This window comes from Pseudophryne corroboree, chromosome 8 (genome assembly GCF_028390025.1).
Source record: "Pseudophryne corroboree isolate aPseCor3 chromosome 8, aPseCor3.hap2, whole genome shotgun sequence".
Taxonomy (NCBI): Eukaryota; Metazoa; Chordata; class Amphibia; order Anura; family Myobatrachidae; genus Pseudophryne; species Pseudophryne corroboree.
Genome location: NC_086451.1, coordinates 15,628,781 through 15,651,047, shown reverse-complemented (window position 1 = coordinate 15,651,047; position 22,267 = coordinate 15,628,781). Strand labels below are relative to the sequence as shown.

The window sequence follows — 22,267 nt, the reverse complement described above, 5'->3', positions numbered from 1 at the left end:
CCTAATTTCTGTGCGCGAGCGGTGCAAAATTAGGAAAACTACGGTTTGCAGACGGGCATACATTCAGCTCGCCATCAGCTCCATATTCCTGAAGGATTACCTAGGACGTAGACGCCAGGCCTGTCAGTGTCTCATTTTAGGCTCATTTTTACCTCAGAAGTAAAGAGCCATGACACCTTTGCTAAAACGCTCCAAAACCCACAGAATGAAGGCTATAAAGAGCCTCGGTTTCTGCTCTGGCACAGCGGGCGAGCCCCCCTGAGACCCCAGCACGGTGCCAGGCGTGCCTCGGCGGTCTGCCACCGACAGGAGAGAAGAGGACCCAGTCCTGGAGGAAGTGGTGACTTGCTGGTTGCATACAATTATCTGTGACATGACTGCGATCTTGCAGCTGCCTTCAGCTGAGAGAGAGGAGGGGGCTGCAGGGTGTCAGGGAAAGGCAGGCCCATCCTGGGAAGCAGGCGGGACCTTGTCAGGGGAGAATGTGATATGAAGGTTCTGAAGCCGGAGGAAAGTATTAGGCTGCCAGCAGCAGTCTGCATATATAGACTTCAAGTCACGTTCACATACAGAGAAGCCCCCTCCCCCCCCCCTCTTCTCCCTCTCTCCATCTCACAGGTGCATTCTGAGGAGCCAATGGCAGGGATCTGTGAGAAGGGTGTATAGCGGGGCTGCCCGGGCGAGGGGGGACACACAGCCCACAGAACATGTCCGCACTCCCAGTGCCCCTGTAAAGCATTTCTTCCTTTTCTTTTCTTTTTTCTTTTTTCCCCCCCGTTGTTTTCTTTATTTTTTTAATCTGGAGAGGGGGGGATAGAAAGACGCATGGATTATGGAAATGGACAGCGCAGACGCAGCCTCCTACAAACTACACAGCTTCACCCAACGGTAAAATGTCCATTGATTCATTTTTACTATTAGAATTGCATGCCGCTCGCCGGCACCCTGGGGAATGCCCCGGAGGGTGGGCGAAAAGGGGGGGGTCTGTCTCTTCCAATCATTGCAAATGATAATGTATGTTCTCATTCTGTCGGGGAGGAAGGTTACAGGCTGCAGCCACCAATATTCTACCGTGAGGGAGTGTGAGGAGAGCGGTGGTATTTTAGGACAGTGTCACTGAGGTAACATGGCAGCACGGTGCAGGGGTGGGCATACAGCGCCCAGGTACTCCTACCTGCAGGAGCCACAAGGGCTATATAAGCACTGACCGGCCACCTGTGTTTGCCTAGAAGTCCCATTCTTGCAGCTGGCAGTCTGCAGCATCCAGTGCCCTCATGGAATTTTAATTGCATATGTAATTTGCGGAAGGCAGTACGCCGCATGAGGATTTGCGCATCCCAGTGGGCAGGTATGGCTTGGGCGAGAGCGGCTGCGTTGGCGATCCGCGTCAGCGACAGATCTTTAATATTTCCTTCGCTGCAGCTCTTTCCTCCCCGTGTGGTGTCTGGACAGAATTATAAGTTGCGATATTTAGGGGCAGATGACAGGGGCTGATTGGCTGGAGCGCCATTTAACATTCGTAACGAGTGGTAACAAGAATAATGTAACCACGATTAATTGGCGTCGTAAAATCCCTGCAGCGTGGGGAAAGGCCATTTGATTAAATAGGCTTTTTCCAGCGCCGATAAATTGGGATTCAGTCGCGGAAACCCACTGATTCCGTGAAAACTGTGGTATCGATGTTTTTTTTGTCCTGTCCGCGTTCCCCCGATTTTGTGTTTTTTTCCAAAGACTTTTACGGTTCAGTCTAACTGTGGGACTGGCGTGTAGAGTGATCCACGCTAATTGTTTCAAACACATGATAGTTAGGAGCTGATTTGCCGGATCACCATTTAACGTTCGTATTGAATGATAAAAAGAATATCAGTGGTTGTTAAATCTGCCCCTTTGTGCGTTATTCTTATCTCTGGTGTATATCTTGCACCTTGCAGGTTCAGCTTGTGTGACTGTGTTGCAGGGCTGAGTAGCTGGCGGCAGGAGGTTATTAATGGAATGACCGTGTTATTTCATGTACAGTGGACTGGAGAACGTTGAGTGCACCGGTCTTAGGAGTAGATGGCATCCTCTAGAGGCTCCGCTCTCTCTGACCTTCCCATGTGTTGCACTAATAGTGTTGCCGCAAGAGGAAGCAGTGATGCAATTCGGCAATGTGCTCTGCCTCCTGCAGAAGATTAACCCCACCGAGAAGCTTACATAAATAACATAAAGCCAACCACTAGCAGCAGGAAACTGGGAACCTTAGGGTTGTCCTGCACACAATAGCCAAATCTACCTGCAATTCGCTCCATAGACTCTACACTGCCCCTAGTGGACACAGTATCCAGACAAAATGGGAAACCTCCCTCTGGTCCTTGACTGCCATTGTGATAATGGTACCTTTACATGTACACCTGACCCCAAATTCCAGCATTTGTCCCTATAGGAGTCCTTGGTTAAGTAAATGTAATTGTCATAGTGTGAGGTGTTGCAGGGAGGTGCATGCAGAAATCCAACATGGCTGCCAATATTCTGTACCATCATTGCTGCAAGTCACTGACTCATAGGATTTTGATGACGTCAACACTGCACAATGAATCATTTCTCAAACTATCAGACTGAGTGTAATTAGGAACGGCATTACTAGGTAAAAAACACGGTTACCAAGAACTGATTTTACAGTGACATGTTGTGTATCTCCATCCCAATCCCACCTAACACCGCGTCACACTAATTACACCGTTACCCATCTGACGCAGGGGCCTGAGCTATATACACATTCCTCCTATCCTCAGCGTCTCCATCCCAATCCCACCTAACACCGCGTCACACTAATTACACCGTTACCCATCTCACGCAGGTGCCAGAGCTATATACACATTCCTCCTATCCTCAGTGTCTCCATCCCAATCCCACCTAACACCGCGTCACACTAATTACACCGTTACCCATCTGACGCAGGGGTCTGAGCTATATACACATTCCTCCTATCCTCAGTGTCTCCATCCCAATCCCACCTAACACCGTGTCACACTAATTACACCGTTACCCATCTGACGCAGGTGCCTGAGCTATATACACATTCCTCCTATCCTCAGTGTCTCCATCCCAATCCCACCTAACACCGCGTCACACTAATTACACCGTTACCCATCTGACGCAGGGGCCTGATCTATATACACATTCCTCCTATCCTCAGCGTCTCCATCCCAATCCTACCTAACACCGCGTCACACTAATTACACCGTTACCCATCTGACGCAGGGGCCTGAGCTATATACACATTCCTCCTATCCTCAGCGTCTCCATCCCATTCCCACCTAACGCCTCGTCACACTAATTACACCGTTACCCATCTGACGCAGGGGCCTGAGCTATATACACATTCCTCCTATCCTCAGCGTCTCCATCCCAATCCCACCTAACACTGCGTCACACTAATTACACCGTTACCCATCTGACGCAGGCGCCTGAGCTATATACACATTCCTCCTAGCCTCAGTGTCTCCATCCCAATCCCACCTAACACCGCGTCACACTAATTACACTGTTACCCATCTGACGCAGGGTCCTGAGCTATATACACATTCCTCCTATCCTCAGCGTCTCCATCCCAATCCCACCTAACACCGCGTCACACTAATTACACCGTTACCCATCTGACGCAGGGGCCTGAGCTATATACACATTCCTCCTATCCTCAGCGTCTCCATCCCATTCCCACCTAACGCCTCGTCACACTAATTACACCGTTACCCATCTGACGCAGGGGCCTGAGCTATATACACATTCCTCCTATCCTCAGTGTCTCCATCCCAATCCCACCTAACACCGCGTCACACTAATTACACTGTTACCCATCTGACGCAGGGTCCTGAGCTATATACACATTCCTCCTATCCTCAGCGTCTCCATCCCAATCCCACCTAACACCGCGTCACACTAATTACACCGTTACCCATCTGACGCAGGGGCCTGAGCTATATACACATTCCTCCTATCCTCAGCGTCTCCATCCCAATCCCACCTAACACTGCGTCACACTAATTACACCGTTACACATCTGACGCAGGTGCCTGATCTATATACACATTCCTCCTATCCTCAGCGTCTCCATCCCAATCCCACCTAACACTACGTCACACTAATTACTCCGTTACACATCTGACGCAGGGGCCTGAGCTATATACACATTCCTCCTATCCTCAGCGTCTCCATCCCAATCCCACCTAACACCGCGTCACACTAATTACACCGTTACCCATCTGACGCAGGGGCCTGAGCTATATACACATTCCTCCTATCCTCAGCGTCTCCATCCCAATCCCACCTAACACCGCATCACACTAATTACACCGTTACCCATCTGACACAGGTGCCTGAGCTATATACACATTCCTCCTATCCTCAATGTCTCCATCCCAATCCCACCTAACACTGCGTCACACTAATTACACCGTTACCCATCTGACGCAGGCGCCTGAGCTATATACACATTCCTCCTATCCTCAGCGTCTCCATCCCAATCCCACCTAACACCGCGTCACACTAATTACACCGTTACCCATCTGACGCAGGGGCCTGAGCTATATACACATTCCTCCTATCCTCAGCGTCTCCATCCCAATCCCACCTAACACCGCGTCACACTAATTACACCGTTACCCATCTCACGCAGGTGCCTGAGCTATATACACATTCCTCCTATCCTCAGTGTCTCCATCCCAATCCCACCTAACACCGCGTCACACTAATTACACCGTTACCCATCTGACGCAGGGGTCTGAGCTATATACACATTCCTCCTATCCTCAGTGTCTCCATCCCAATCCCACCTAACACCGTGTCACACTAATTACACCGTTACCCATCTGACGCAGGTGCCTGAGCTATATACACATTCCTCCTATCCTCAGTGTCTCCATCCCAATCCCACCTAACACCGTGTCACACTAATTACACCGTTACCCATCTGACGCAGGTGCCTGAGCTATATACACATTCCTCCTATCCTCAGCGTCTCCATCCCATTCCCACCTAACGCCTCGTCACACTAATTACACCGTTACCCATGTGACGCAGGGGCCTGAGCTATATACACATTCCTCCTATCCTCAGTGTCTCCATCCCAATCCCACCGAACACACCGCGTCACACTAATTACACCGTTACCCATCTGACGCAGGGGCCTGAGCTATATACACATTCCTCCAATCCTCAGCGTCTCCATCCCATTCCCACCTAACGCCTCGTCACACTAATTACACCGTTACCCATCTGACGCAGGGGCCTGAGCTATATACACATTCCTCCTATCCTCAGCGTCTCCATCCCAATCCCACCTAACACTGCGTCACACTAATTACACCGTTACCCATCTGACGCAGGCGCCTGAGCTATATACACATTCCTCCTATCCTCAGTGTCTCCATCCCAATCCCACCTAACACCGCGTCACACTAATTACACCGTTACCTATCTGACGCAGAGTCCTGAGCTATATACACATTCCTCCTATCCTCAGCGTCTCCATCCCAATCCTACCTAACACCGCGTCACACTAATTACACTGTTACCCATCTGACGCAGGGTCCTGAGCTATATACACATTCCTCCTATCCTCAGCGTCTCCGTCCCAATCCCACCTAACACCGCGTCACACTAATTACACCGTTACCCATCTGACGCAGGGGCCTGAGCTATATACACATTCCTCCTATCCTCAGCGTCTCCATCCCAATCCCACCTAACACTGCGTCACACTAATTACACCGTTACACATCTGACGCAGGTGCCTGATCTATATACACATTCCTCCTATCCTCAGCGTCTCCATCCCAATCCCACCTAACACTACGTCACACTAATTACACCGTTACACATCTGACGCAGGGGCCTGAGCTATATACACATTCCTCCTATCCTCAGCGTCTCCATCCCAATCCCACCTAACACTGCGTCACACTAATTACACCGTTACACATCTGACGCAGGGGCCTGAGCTATATACACATTCCTCCTATCCTCAGTGTCTCCATCCCAATCCCACCTAACACCGCGTCACACTAATTACACCGTTACCCATCTGACGCAGGGGCCTGAGCTATATACACATTCCTCCTATCCTCAGCGTCTCCATCCCAATCCCACCTAACACCGCGTCACACTAATTACACCGTTACCCATCTGACGCAGGGGCCTGAGCTATATACACATTCCTCCTATCCTCAGTGTCTCCATCCCAATCCCACCTAACACCGCGTCACACTAATTACACCGTTACCCATCTGACGCAGGGGCCTGAGCTATATACACATTCCTCCTATCCTCAGCGTCTCCATCCCAATCCCACCTAACACCGCATCACACTAATTACACCGTTACCCATCTGACGCAGGGGCCTGAGCTATATACACATTCCTCCTATCCTCAGCGTCTCCATCCCAATCCCACCTAACACCGTGTCACACTAATTACACCGTTACTCATCTGACGCAGGGGCCTGAGCTATATACACATTCCTCCTATCCTCAGCGTCTCCATCCCAATCCCACCTAACACCGCGTCACACTAATTACACCGTTACCCATCTGACGCAGGGACCTGAGCTATATACACATTCCTCCTATCCTCAGTGTCTCCATCCCAATCCCACCTAACACCGCGTCACACTAATTACACCGTTACCCATCTGACGCAGGGGCCTGAGCTATATACACATTCATCCTATCCTCAGTGTCTCCATCCCAATCCCACCTAACACCGCGTCACACTAATTACACCGTAACCCATCTGACGCAGGGGCCTGAGCTATATACACCTTCCTCCTATCCTCAGCGTCTCCATCCCAATCCCACCTAACGCCGCGTCACACTAATTACACCGTTACCTATCTGACGCAGGGGCCTGAACTATATACACATTCCTCCTATCCTCAGTGTCTCCATCCCAATCCCACCTAACACTGCGTCACACTAATTACACCGTTACCCATCTGACGCAGGCGCCTGAGCTATATACACATTCCTCCTATCCTCAGCGTCTCCATCCCAATCCCACCTAACACCGCGTCACACTAATTACACCGTTACCCATCTGACGCAGGGGTCTGAGCTATATACACATTCCTCCTATCCTCAGTGTCTCCATCCCAATCCCACCTAACACCGCGTCACACTAATTACACCGTTACCCATTTGATGCAGGGGCCTGAGCTATATACACATTCCTCCTATCCTCAGCGTCTCCATTCCAATCCCACCTAACACCGCGTCACACTAATTACACCGTTACCCATCTGACGCAGGGGCCTGAGCTATATACACATTCCTCCTATCCTCAGCGTCTCCATCCCAATCCCACCTAACACTGCGTCACACTAATTACACCGTTACCCATCTGACGCAGGGGCCTGAGCTATATACACATTCCTCCTATCCTCAGTGTCTCCATCCCAATCCCACCTAACACCGCATCACACTAATTACACCGTTACCCATCTGACGCAGGGGTCTGAGCTATATACACATTCCTCCTATCCTCAGCGTCTCCATCCCAATCCCACCTAACACCGCGTCACACTAATTACACCGTTACCCATCTGACGCAGGGGCCTGAGCTATATACACATTCCTCCTATCCTCAGTGTCTCCATCCCAATCCCACCTAACACCGCGTCACACTAATTACACCGTTACCCATCTGACGCAGGGGCCTGAGCTATATACACATTCCTCCTATCCTCAGCGTCTCCATCCCAATCCCACCTAACAACGTGTCACACTAATTACACCGTTACCCATCTGACGCAGGGGCCTGAGCTATATACACATTCCTCCTATCCTCAGCGTCTCCATCCCAATCCTACCTAACACCGCGTCACACTAATTACACCGTTACCCATCTGACGCAGGGGCCTGAGCTATATACACATTCCTCCTATCCTCAGCGTCTCCATCCCAATCCTACCTAACACCGCGTCACACTAATTACACCGTTACCCATCTGACGCAGGGGCCTGAGCTATATACACATTCCTCCTATCCTCAGCGTCTCCATCCCAATCCTACCTAACACCGCGTCACACTAATTACACCGTTACCCATCTGACGCAGGGGCCAGAGCTATATACACATTCCTCCTATCCTCAGCGTCTCCATCCCAATCCTACCTAACACCGCGTCACACTAATTACACCGTTACCCATCTGACGCAGGGACCTGAGCTATATACACATTCATCCTATCCTCAGTGTCTCCATCCCAATCCCACCTAACACCGCGTCACACTAATTACACCGTTACCCATCTGAAGCAGGGGCCTGATCTATATACACATTCCTCCTATCCTCAGTGTCTCCATCCCAATCCCACCTAACACCGCGTCACACTAATTACACCGTTACCCATCTGACGCAGGGGCCTGAGCTATATACACCTTCCTCCTATCCTCAGCGTCTCCATCCCAATCCCACCTAACACCGCGTCACACTAATTACACCGTTACCCATCTGACGCAGGGTCCTGAGCTATATACACATTCCTCCTATCCTCAGTGTCTCCATCCCAATCCCACCTAACACCGCGTCACACTAATTACACCGTTACCCATCTGACGCAGGGGCCTGATCTATATACACATTCCTCCTATCCTCAGTGTCTCCATCCCAATCCCACCTAACACCGCGTCACGCTAATTACACCGTTACCTATCTGACGCAGGGGCCTGAACTATATACACATTCCTCCTATCCTCAGCGTCTCCATCCCAATCCCACCTAACACTGCGTCACACTAATTACACCGTTACCCATCTGACGCAGGCGCCTGAGCTATATACACATTCCTCCTATCCTCAGCGTCTCCATCCCAATCCCACCTAACACTGCGTCACACTAATTACACCATTACCCATCTGACGCAGGGGCCTGAGCTATATACACCTTCCTCCTATCCTCAGTGTCTCCATCCCAATCCCACCTAACACCGCGTCACACTAATTACACCGTTACCCATCTGACGCAGGCGCCTGAGCTATATACACATTCCTCCTATCCTCAGCGTCTCCATCCCAATCCTACCTAACACCGCGTCACACTAATTACACCGTTACCCATCTGACGCAGGGGTCTGAGCTATATACACATTCCTCCTATCCTCAGTGTCTCCATCCCAATCCCACCTAACACCGCGTCACACTAATTACACCGTTACCCATCTGACGCAGGGGCCTGAGCTATATACACATTCCTCCTATCCTCAGTGTCTCCATCCCTATCCCACCTAACACCGCGTCACACTAATTACACCGTTACCCATCTGACGCAGGGGCCTGAGCTATATACACATTCCTCCTATCCTCAGTGTCTCCATCCCAATCCCACCTAACACCACGTCACACTAATTACACCGTTACCCATCTGATGCAGGCGCCAGAGCTATATACACATTCCTCCTATCCTCAGCGTCTCCATCCCAATCCCACCTAACACCGCGTCACACTAATTACACCGTTACCCATCTGACGCAGGGGCCTGAGCTATGTACACATTCCTCCTATCCTCAGCGTCTCCATCCCAATCCCACCTAACACCGCATCACACTAATTACACCGTTACCCATCTGACGCAGGGGCCTGAGCTATATACACATTCCTCCTATCCTCAGCGTCTCCATCCCAATCCCACCTAACGCTGCATCACACTAATTACACCGTTACCCATCTGACGCAGGGGCCTGATCTATATACACATTCCTCCTATCCTCAGTGTCTCCATCCCAATCCCACCTAACACCACGTCACACTAATTACACCGTTACCCATCTGACGCAGGGGCCTGAGCTATATACACATTCCTCCTATCCTCAGCGTCTCCATCCCAATTCCACCTAACACCGCGTCACACTAATTACACCGTTACCCATCTGACGCATTGGCCTGAGCTATATACACATTCCTCCTATCCTCAGTGTCTCCATCCCAATCCCACCTAACACCGCGTCACACTAATTACACCGTTACCCATCTGACGCAGGGGCCTGAGCTATATACACATTCCTCCTATCCTCAGTGTCTCCATCCCAATCCCACCTAACACCACGTCACACTAATTACACCGTTACCCATCTGATGCAGGCGCCAGAGCTATATACACATTCCTCCTATCCTCAGCGTCTCCATCCCAATCCCACCTAACACCGCGTCACACTAATTACACCGTTACCCATCTGACGCAGGGGCCTGAGCTATGTACACATTCCTCCTATCCTCAGCGTCTCCATCCCAATCCCACCTAACACCGCATCACACTAATTACACCGTTACCCATCTGACGCAGGGGCCTGAGCTATATACACATTCCTCCTATCCTCAGCGTCTCCATCCCAATCCCACCTAACGCTGCATCACACTAATTACACCGTTACCCATCTGACGCAGGGGCCTGATCTATATACACATTCCTCCTATCCTCAGTGTCTCCATCCCAATCCCACCTAACACCACGTCACACTAATTACACCGTTACCCATCTGACGCAGGGGCCTGAGCTATATACACATTCCTCCTATCCTCAGCGTCTCCATCCCAATTCCACCTAACACCGCGTCACACTAATTACACCGTTACCCATCTGACGCATTGGCCTGAGCTATATACACATTCCTCCTATCCTCAGTGTCTCCATCCCAATCCCACCTAACACCGCGTCACACTAATTACACCGTTACCCATCTGACGCAGGGGCCTGAGCTATATACACATTCCTCCTATCCTCAGTGTCTCCATCCCAATCCCACCTAACGCCGCGTCACACTAATTACACCGTTACCCATCTGACGCAGGGTCCTGATCTGTATACACATTCCTCCTATCCTCAGCGTCTCCATCCCAATCCCACCTAACACTGCGTCACACTAATTACACCGTTACCCATCTGACGCAGGGGCCTGAGCTATATACACATTCCTCCTATCCTCAGTGTCTCCATCCCAATCCCACCTAACACCACGTCACACTAATTACACCGTTACCCATCTGATGCAGGCGCCTGAGCTATATACACATTCCTCCTATCCTCAGCGTCTCCATCCCAATCCCACCTAACACCGCGTCACACTAATTACACCGTTACCCATCTGACGCAGGGGCCTGAGCTATATACACATTCCTCCTATCCTCAGCCTCTCCATCCCAATCCCACCTAACACCGCGTCACACTAATTACACCGTTACCCATCTGACGCAGGGGCCTGAGCTATATACACATTCCTCCTATCCTCAGCGTCTCCATCCCAATCCCACCTAACACCGCATCACACTAATTACACCGTTACCCATCTGACGCAGGGGCCTGAGCTATATACACATTCCTCCTATCCTCAGCGTCTCCATCCCAATCCCACCTAACGCTGCATCACACTAATTACACCGTTACCCTTCTGACGCAGGGTCCTGAGCTATATACACATTCCTCCTATCCTCAGCGTCTCCATCCCAATCCCACCTAACACTGCGTCACACTGATTACACCGTTACCTATCTGACGCAGGGGCCTGAGCTATATACACATTCCTCCTATCCTCAGTGTCTCCATCCCAATCCCACCTAACGCTGCGTCACACTAATTACACCGTTACCCATCTGACGCAGGGGCCTGATCTATATACACATTCCTCCTATCCTCAGCGTCTCCATCCCAATCCCACCTAACACCGCGTCACACTAATTACACCGTTACCTATCTGACGCAGGGGCCTGAGCTATATACACATTCCTCCTATCCTCAGCGTCTCCATCCCAATCCCACCTAACACCGCGTCACACTAATTACACCGTTACCCATCTGACGCATTGGCCTGAGCTATATACACATTCCTCCTATCCTCAGTGTCTCCATCCCAATCCTACCTAACGCCGCATCACACTAATTACACCGTTACCCATCTGACGCAGGGGCCTGAGCTATATACACATTCCTCCTATCCTCAGTGTCTCCATCCCAATCCCACCTAACGCCGCGTCACACTAATTACACCGTTACCCATCTGACGCAGGGTCCTGATCTGTATACACATTCCTCCTATCCTCAGCGTCTCCATCCCAATCCCACCTAACGCTGCGTCACACTAATTACACCGTTACCCATCTGACGCAGGGGCCTGAACTATATACACATTCCTCCTATCCTCAGTGTCTCCATCCCAATCCCACCTAACACCGCGTCACACTAATTACACCGTTACCCATCTGACGCAGGGGCCTGATCTATATACACATTCCTCCTATCCTCAGCGTCTCCATCCCAATCCCACCTAACACCGCGTCACACTAATTACACCGTTACTCATCTGACGCAGGCGCCTGAGCTATATACACATTCCTCCTATCCTCAGCGTCTCCATCCCAATCCCACCTAACGCTGCGTCACACTAATTACACCGTTACTCATCTGACGCAGGCGCCTGAGCTATATACACATTCCTCCTATCCTCAGCGTCTCCATCCCAATCCCACCTAACACCGCGTCACACTAATTACACCGTTACTCATCTGACGCAGGCGCCTGATCTATATACACATTCCTCCTATCCTCAGCGTCTCCATCCCAATCCCACCTAACACCGCGTCACACTAATTACACCGTTACCCATCTGACGCAGGCGCCTGAGCTATATACACATTCCTCCTATCCTCAGCGTCTCCATCCCAATCCCACCTAACACTGCGTCACACTAATTACACCGTTACCCATCTGACGCAGGGGCCTGAGCTATATACACATTCCTCCTATCCTCAGTGTCTCCATCCCAATCCCACCTAACACCGCGTCACACTAATTACACCGTTACCCATCTGACGCAGGGGCCTGAGCTATATACACATTCCTCCTATCCTCAGTGTCTCCATCCCAATCCCACCTAACACCGCGTCACACTAATTACACCGTTACCCATCTGACGCAGGGGCCTGAGCTATATACACATTCCTCCTATCCTCAGTGTCTCCATCCCAATCCCACCTAACACCGCGTCACACTAATTACACCGTTACCCATCTGACGCAGGGACCTGAGCTATATACACATTCCTCCTATCCTCAGCGTCTCCATCCCAATCCCACCTAACACCGCATCACACTAATTACACCGTTACCCATCTGACGCAGGGGCCTGAGCTATATACACATTCCTCCTATCCTCAGCGTCTCCATCCCAATCCCACCTAACACCGCGTCACACTAATTACACCGTTACCCATCTGACGCAGGGGCCTGAGCTATATACACATTCCTCCTATCCTCAGCGTCTCCATCCCAATCCCACCTAACACCGCGTCACACTAATTACACCGTTACCCACCTAACACTGCGTCACACTAATTACACCGTTACCCATCTGACGCAGGGGCCTGAGCTATATACACATTCCTCCTATCCTAAGTGTCTCAATCCCAATCCCACCTAACACCGCGTCACACTAATTACACCGTTACCCACCTAACGCTGCGTCACACTAATTACACCGTTACCCATCTGACGCAGGGGCCTGAGCTATATACACATTCCTCCTATCCTCAGTGTTTCCATCCCAATCCCACCTAACACCGCGTCACACTAATTACACCGTTACCGATCTGACGCAGGGGCCTGAGCTATATACACATTCCTCCTATCCTCAGCGTCTCCATCCCAATCCCACCTAACACCGCATCACACTAATTACACCGTTACCCACCTAACACCGCGTCACACTAATTACACCGTTACCCATCTGACGCAGGGGCCTGAGCTATATACACATTCCTCCTATCCTCAGTGTCTCCATCCCAATTCCACCTAACACCGCGTCACACTAATGACACCGTTACCCATCTGACGCAGGGGCCTGATCTATATACACATTCCTCCTATCCTCAGTGTCTCCATCCCAATCCCACCTAACACCGCGTCACACTAATTACACCGTTACCCATCTGACGCAGGCGCCTGAGCTATATACACATTCCTCCTATCCTCAGCGTCTCCATCCCAATCCCACCTAACACCGCGTCACACTAATTACACCGTTACCCACCTAACACCGCGTCACACTAATTACACCGTTACCCATCTGACGCAGGGGCCTGAGCTATATACACATTCCTCCTATCCTAAGTGTCTCAATCCCAATCCCACCTAACGCCGCATCACACTAATTACACCGTTACCCATCTGACGCAGGGGCCTGAGCTATATACACATTCCTCCTATCCTCAGTGTTTCCATCCCAATCCCACCTAACACCGCGTCACACTAATTACACCGTTACCCATCTGACGCAGGGGCCTGATCTATATACACATTCCTCCTATCCTCAGTGTTTCCATCCCAATCCCACCTAACACCGCGTCACACTAATTACACCGTTACCCATCTGACGCAGGGGCCTGAGCTATATACACATTCCTCCTATCCTCAGTGTTTCCATCCCAATCCCACCTAACGTCGCGTCACACTAATTACACCGTTACCCATCTGACGCAGGTGCCTGATCTATATACACATTCCTCCTATCCTCAGTGTCTCCATCCCAATCCCACCTAACGCCGTGTCACACTAATTACACCGTTACCCATCTGACGCAGGGGCCTGAGCTATATACACATTCCTCCTATCCTCAGTGTCTCCATTCCAATCCCACCTAACACCGCGTCACACTAATTACACCGTTACCCATCTGACGCAGGGGCCTGAGCTATATACACATTCCTCCTATCCTCAGCGTCTCCATCCCAATCCCACCTAACACTGCGTCACACTAATTACACCGTTACCCATCTGACGCAGGGGTCTGAGCTATATACACATTCCTCCTATCCTCAGTGTCTCCATCCCAATCCCACCTAACACCGCGTCACACTAATTACACCGTTACCCATCTGACACAGGGGCCTGAGCTATATACACATTCCTCCTATCCTCAGTGTCTCCATCCCAATCCCACCTAACACCGCATCACACTAATTACACCGTTACCCATCTGACGCAGGGGCCTGAGCTATATACACATTCCTCCTATCCTCAGTGTCTCCATCCCAATCCCACCTAACACCGCGTCACACTAATTACACCGTTACCTATCTGACGCAGGGGCCTGAGCTATATACACATTCCTCCTATCCTCAGCGTCTCCATCCCAATCCCACCTAACACCGCGTCACACTAATTACACCGTTACTCATCTGACGCAGGGGCCTGAGCTATATACACATTCCTCCTATCCTCAGCGTCTCCATCCCAATCCCACCTAACACCGCATCACACTAATTACACCGTTACCCATCTGACACAGGGACCTGAGCTATATACACATTCCTCCTATCCTCAGTGTCTCCATCCCAATCCCACCTAACACCGCATCACACTAATTACACCGTTACCCATCTGACACAGGGACCTGAGCTATATACACATTCCTCCTATCCTCAGCGTCTCCATCCCAATCCCACCTAACACCGCATCACACTAATTACACCGTTACCCATCTGACACAGGGACCTGAGCTATATACACATTCCTCCTATCCTCAGTGTCTCCATCCCAATCCCACCTAACACCGCATCACACTAATTACACCGTTACCCATCTGACACAGGGACCTGAGCTATATACACATTCCTCCTATCCTCAGCGTCTCCATCCCAATCCCACCTAACACCGCATCACACTAATTACACCGTTACCCATCTGACACAGGGACCTGAGCTATATACACATTCCTCCTATCCTCAGCGTCTCCATCCCAATCCCACCTAACACCGCATCACACTAATTACACCGTTACCCATCTGACGCAGGGGCCTGAGCTATATACACATTCCTCCTATCCTCAGTGTCTCCATCCCAATCCCACCTAACATCGCGTCACACTAATTACACCGTTACCCATCTGACGCAGGGGCCTGAGCTATATACACATTCCTCCTATCCTCAGCGTCTCCATCCCAATCCCACCTAACACCACGTCACACTAATTACACCGTTACCCATCTGACGCAGGGGCCTGAGCTATATACACATTCCTGCTATCCTCAGCGTCTCCATCCCAATCCCACCTAACACACCGCGTCACACTAATTACACCGTTACCCATCTGACGCAGGGGCCTGAGCTATATACACATTCCTGCTATCTTCAGCGTCTCCATCCCAATCCCACCTAACGCCGCATCACACTAATTACACCGTTACCCATCTGACGCAGGGGCCTGAACTATATATACACATTCCTCCTATCCTCAGCGTCTCCATCCCAATCCCACCTAACACCGCGTCACACTAATTACACCGTTACCCACCTAACACCGCGTCACACTAATTACACCGTTACCCATCTGACGCAGGGGCCTGAGCTATATACACATTCCTCCTATCCTCAGTGTTTCCATCCCAATCCCACCTAACACCGCGTCACACTAATTACACCGTTACCCATCTGACGCAGGGGCCTGATCTATATACACATTCCTCCTATCCTCAGTGTTTCCATCCCAATCCCACCTAACACCGCGTCACACTAATTACACCGTTACCCATCTGACGCAGGGGCCTGAGCTATATACACATTCCTCCTATCCTCAGTGTTTCCATCCCAATCCCACCTAACGTCGCGTCACACTAATTACACCGTTACCCATCTGACGCAGGGGCCTGATCTATATACACATTCCTCCTATCCTCAGTGTCTCCATCCCAATCCCACCTAACACCACGTCACACTAATTACACCGTTACCCATCTGACGCAGGGGCCTGAGCTATATACACATTCCTCCTATCCTCAGTGTTTCCATCCCAATCCCACCTAACGTCGCGTCACACTAATTACACCGTTACCCATCTGACGCAGGGGCCTGATCTATATACACATTCCTCCTATCCTCAGTGTCTCCATCCCAATCCCACCTAACACCACATCACACTAATTACACCGTTACCCATCTGACGCAGGGGCCTGAGCTATATACACATTCCTCCTATCCTCAGTGTTTCCATCCCAATCCCACCTAACGTCGCGTCACACTAATTACACCGTTACCCATCTGACGCAGGGGCCTGAGCTATATACACATTCCTCCTATCCTCAGTGTCTCCATCCCAATCCTACCTAACACCGCGTCACACTAATTACACCGTTACCCATCTGACGCAGGGGCCTGAGCTATATACACATTCCTCTTATCCTCAGCGTCTCCATCCCAATCCCACCTAACACCGCGTCACACTAATTACACCGTTACCCATCTGACGCAGGGGCCTGAGCTATATACACATTCCTCCTATCCTCAGCGTCTCCATCCCAATCCCACCTAACACCGCATCACACTAATTACACCGTTACCCATCTGACACAGGGGCCTGAGCTATATACACATTCCTCCTATCCTCAGTGTCTCCATCCCAATCCCACCTAACATCGCGTCACACTAATTACACCGTTACCCATCTGACGCAGGGGCCTGAGCTATATACACATTCCTCCTATCCTCAGCGTCTCCATCCCAATCCCACCTAACACCACGTCACACTAATTACACCGTTACCCATCTGACGCAGGGGCCTGAGCTATATACACATTCCTGCTATCCTCAGCGTCTCCATCCCAATCCCACCTAACACACCGCGTCACACTAATTACACCGTTACCCATCTGACGCAGGGGCCTGAGCTATATACACATTCCTGCTATCCTCAGTGTTTCCATCCCAATCCCACCTAACACCGCGTCACACTAATTACACCGTTACCCATCTGACGCAGGGGCCTGAGCTATATACACATTCCTCCTATCCTCAGTGTTTCCATCCCAATCCCACCTAACGTCGCGTCACACTAATTACACCGTTACCCATCTGACGCAGGGGCCTGATCTATATACACATTCCTCCTATCCTCAGTGTCTCCATCCCAATCCCACCTAACACCACGTCACACTAATTACACCGTTACCCATCTGACGCAGGGGCCTGAGCTATATACACATTCCTCCTATCCTCAGTGTTTCCATCCCAATCCCACCTAACGTCGCGTCACACTAATTACACCGTTACCCATCTGACGCAGGGGCCTGATCTATATACACATTCCTCCTATCCTCAGTGTCTCCATCCCAATCCCACCTAACACCACGTCACACTAATTACACCGTTACCCATCTGACGCAGGGGCCTGAGCTATATACACATTCCTCCTATCCTCAGTGTTTCCATCCCAATCCCACCTAACGTCGCGTCACACTAATTACACCGTTACCCATCTGACGCAGGGGCCTGAGCTATATACACATTCCTCCTATCCTCAGTGTCTCCATCCCAATCCTACCTAACACCGCGTCACACTAATTACACCGTTACCCATCTGACGCAGGGGCCTGAGCTATATACACATTCCTCCTATCCTCAGCGTCTCCATCCCAATCCCACCTAACACCGCGTCACACTAATTACACCGTTACCCATCTGACGCAGGGGCCTGAGCTATATACACATTCCTCCTATCCTCAGTGTCTCCATCCCAATCCTACCTAACACCGCGTCACACTAATTACACCGTTACCCATCTGACGCAGGGGCCTGAGCTATATACACATTCCTCCTATCCTCAGTGTCTCCATCCCAATCCTACCTAACACCGCGTCACACTAATTACACCGTTACCCATCTGACGCAGGGGCCTGAGCTATATACACATTCCTCCTATCCTCAGCGTCTCCATCCCAATCCCACCTAACACCGCGTCACACTAATTACACCGTTACCCATCTGACGCAGGGGCCTGATCTATATACACATTCCTCCTATCCTCAGCGTCTCCATCCCAATCCTACCTAACACCGCGTCACACTAATTATACCGTTACCCATCTGACGCAGGGACCTGAGCTATATACACATTCCTCCTATCCTCAGTGTCTCCATCCCAATCCTACCTAACACCGCGTCATACAAATTACACCATTACCCATCTGACGCAGGGGCCTAAACTATATACACATTCCTCCTATCCTCAGCGTCTCCATTCCAATCCCACCTAACACACCGCGTCACACTAATTACACCGTTACCCATCTGACGCAGGGGCCTGAGCTATATACACATTCCTGCTATTCTCAGCGTCTCCATCCCAATCCCACCTAACGCCGCATCACACTAATTACACTGTTACCCATCTGACGCAGGGGCCTGATCTATATACACATTCCTCCTATCCTCAGCGTCTCCATCCCAATCCCACCTAACACCGCGTCACACTAATTACACCGTTACCCATCTGACGCAGGGGCCTGAGCTATATACACATTCCTCCTATCCTCAGCGTCTCCATCCCAATCCCACCTAACACCGCGTCACACTAATTACACCGTTACCCATCTGACGCAGGGGCCTGAGCTATATACACATTCCTCCTATCTTCAGCGTCTCCATCCCAATCCCACCTAACACCGCATCACACTAATTACACCGTTACCCATCTGACGCAGGGGTCTGAGCTATACACACATTCCTCCTATCCTCAGCGTCTCCATCCCACCTAACACCGCGTCACACTAATTACACCGTTACCCATCTGACGCACGTGCCTGATCTATATACACATTCCTCCTATCCTCAGTGTCTCCATCCCAATCCCACCTAACACCACGTCACACTAATTACACCGTTACCCATCTGACGCAGGCGCCTGAGCTATATATACTTTCCTCCTATCCTCAGTGTCTCCATCCCAATCCCACCTAACACCGCGTCACACTAATTACACCGTTACCCATCTGACGCAGGGGCCTGAGCTATATAAACATTCCTCCTATCCTCAGTGTCTCCATCCCAATCCCACCTAACACCGCGTCACACTAATTACACCGTTACCCATCTGACGCAGGGGCCTGAGCAATATACACATTCCTCCTATCCTCAGCGTCTCCATCCCAATCCCACCTAACACCGCGTCACACTAATTACACCGTTACCCATCTGACGCAGGGGCCTGAGCTATATACACATTCCTCCTATCCTCAGCGTCTCCATCCCAATCCCACCTAACACCGCATCACACTAATTACACCGTTACCCATCTGACGCAGGGGCCTGAGCTATATACACATTCCTCCTATCCTCAGCGTCTCCATCCCAATCCCACCTAACACCGCATCACACTAATTACACCGTTACCCATCTGACGCAGGGGTCTGAGCTATACACACATTCCTCCTATCCTCAGCGTCTCCATCCCAATCCCACCTAACAACGCGTCACACTAATTACACCGTTACCCATCTGACGCAGGGGCCTGAGCTATATACACATTCCTCCTATCCTCAGTGTCTCCATCCCAATCCCACCTAACACCGCGTCACACTAATTACACCGTTACCCATCTGACGCAGGGGCCTGAACTATATACACATTCCTCCTATCCTCAGCGTCTCCATCCCAATCCCACCTAACACCGCGTCACACTAATTACACCGTTACCCACCTAACACCGCGTCACACTAATTACACCGTTACCCATCTGACGCAGGGGCCTGAGCTATATACACATTCCTCCTATCCTCAGTGTCTCCATCCCAATTCCACCTAACACCGCGTCACACTAATTACACCGTTACCCATCTGACGCAGGGGCCTGATCTATATACACATTCCTCCTATCCTCAGTGTCTCCATCCCAATCCCACCTAACACCGCGTCACACTAATTACACCGTTACCCATCTGACGCAGGCGCCTGAGCTATATACACATTCCTCCTATCCTCAGCGTCTCCATCCCAATCCCACCTAACACCGCGTCACACTAATTACACCGTTACCCACCTAACACCGCGTCACACTAATTACACCGTTACCCATCTGACGCAGGGGCCTGAGCTATATACACATTCCTCCTATCCTAAGTGTCTCAATCCCAATCCCACCTAACGCCGCATCACACTAATTACACCGTTACCCATCTGACGCAGGGGCCTGAGCTATATACACATTCCTCCTATCCTCAGTGTTTCCATCCCAATCCCACCTAACACCGCGTCACACTAATTACACCGTTACCCATCTGACGCAGGGGCCTGATCTATATACACATTCCTCCTATCCTCAGTGTTTCCATCCCAATCCCACCTAACACCGCGTCACACTAATTACACCGTTACCCATCTGACGCAGGGGCCTGAGCTATATACACATTCCTCCTATCCTCAGTGTTTCCATCCCAATCCCACCTAACGTCGCGTCACACTAATTACACCGTTACCCATCTGACGCAGGGGCCTGATCTATATACACATTCCTCCTATCCTCAGTGTCTCCATCCCAATCCCACCTAACACCGCGTCACACTAATTACACCGTTACCCATCTGACGCAGGGGCCTGAGCTATATACACATTCCTCCTATCCTCAGTGTCTCCATCCCAATCCCACCTAACACCGCGTCACACTAATTACACCGTTACCCATCTGACGCAGGGGCCTGAGCTATATACACATTCCTCCTATCCTCAGCGTCTCCATCCCAATCCTACCTAACACCGCGTCACACTAATTACACCGTTACCCATCTGACGCAGGGGCCTGAGCTATATACACATTCCTCCTATCCTCAGCGTCTCCATCCCAATCCTACCTAACACCGCGTCACACTAATTACACCGTTACCCATCTGACGCAGGGGCCTGAGCTATATACACATTCCTCCTATCCTCAGCGTCTCCATCCCAATCCTACCTAACACCGCGTCACACTAATTACACCGTTACCCATCTGACGCAGGGACCTGAGCTATATACACATTCATCCTATCCTCAGTGTCTCCATCCCAATCCCACCTAACACCGCGTCACACTAATTACACCGTTACCCATCTGAAGCAGGGGCCTGATCTATATACACATTCCTCCTATCCTCAGTGTCTCCATCCCATTCCCACCTAACGCCTCGTCACACTAATTACACCGTTACCCATCTGACGCAGGGGCCTGAGCTATATACACATTCCTCCTATCCTCATCGTCTCCATCCCAATCCCACCTAACACTGCGTCACACTAATTACACCGTTACCCATCTGACGCAGGCGCCTGAGCTATATACACATTCCTCCTATCCTCAGTGTCTCCATCCCAATCCCACCTAACACCGCGTCACACTAATTACACCGTTACCTATCTGACGCAGGTGCCTGATCTATATACACATTCCTCCTATCCTCAGCGTCTCCATCCCAATCCCACCTAACACTACGTCACACTAATTACACCGTT

The 22,267-nt window shown here is 50.6% G+C and overlaps 1 protein-coding gene across 4 annotated transcripts in view; it reads left to right on the top strand.

Moving 5' to 3' along the window:
- The window catches only part of GARNL3 (GTPase activating Rap/RanGAP domain like 3), a 429,083-nt gene that overhangs the window by 108,160 nt on the left and 298,656 nt on the right, over positions 1–22,267 (top strand). Inside the window, exon 1 of one of the 4 annotated variants that reach the window (XM_063935956.1) lies at positions 613–888. The exons of the other annotated variants lie outside the window; for them this stretch is intronic. Within the exon in view, the coding sequence (XP_063792026.1) occupies positions 833–888 (56 nt within the window). The 5' untranslated portion in view covers positions 613–832. Of the gene's footprint in view, positions 1–612; positions 889–22,267 lie in introns of those variants that run through there. 4 annotated transcript variants of the gene reach the window in all.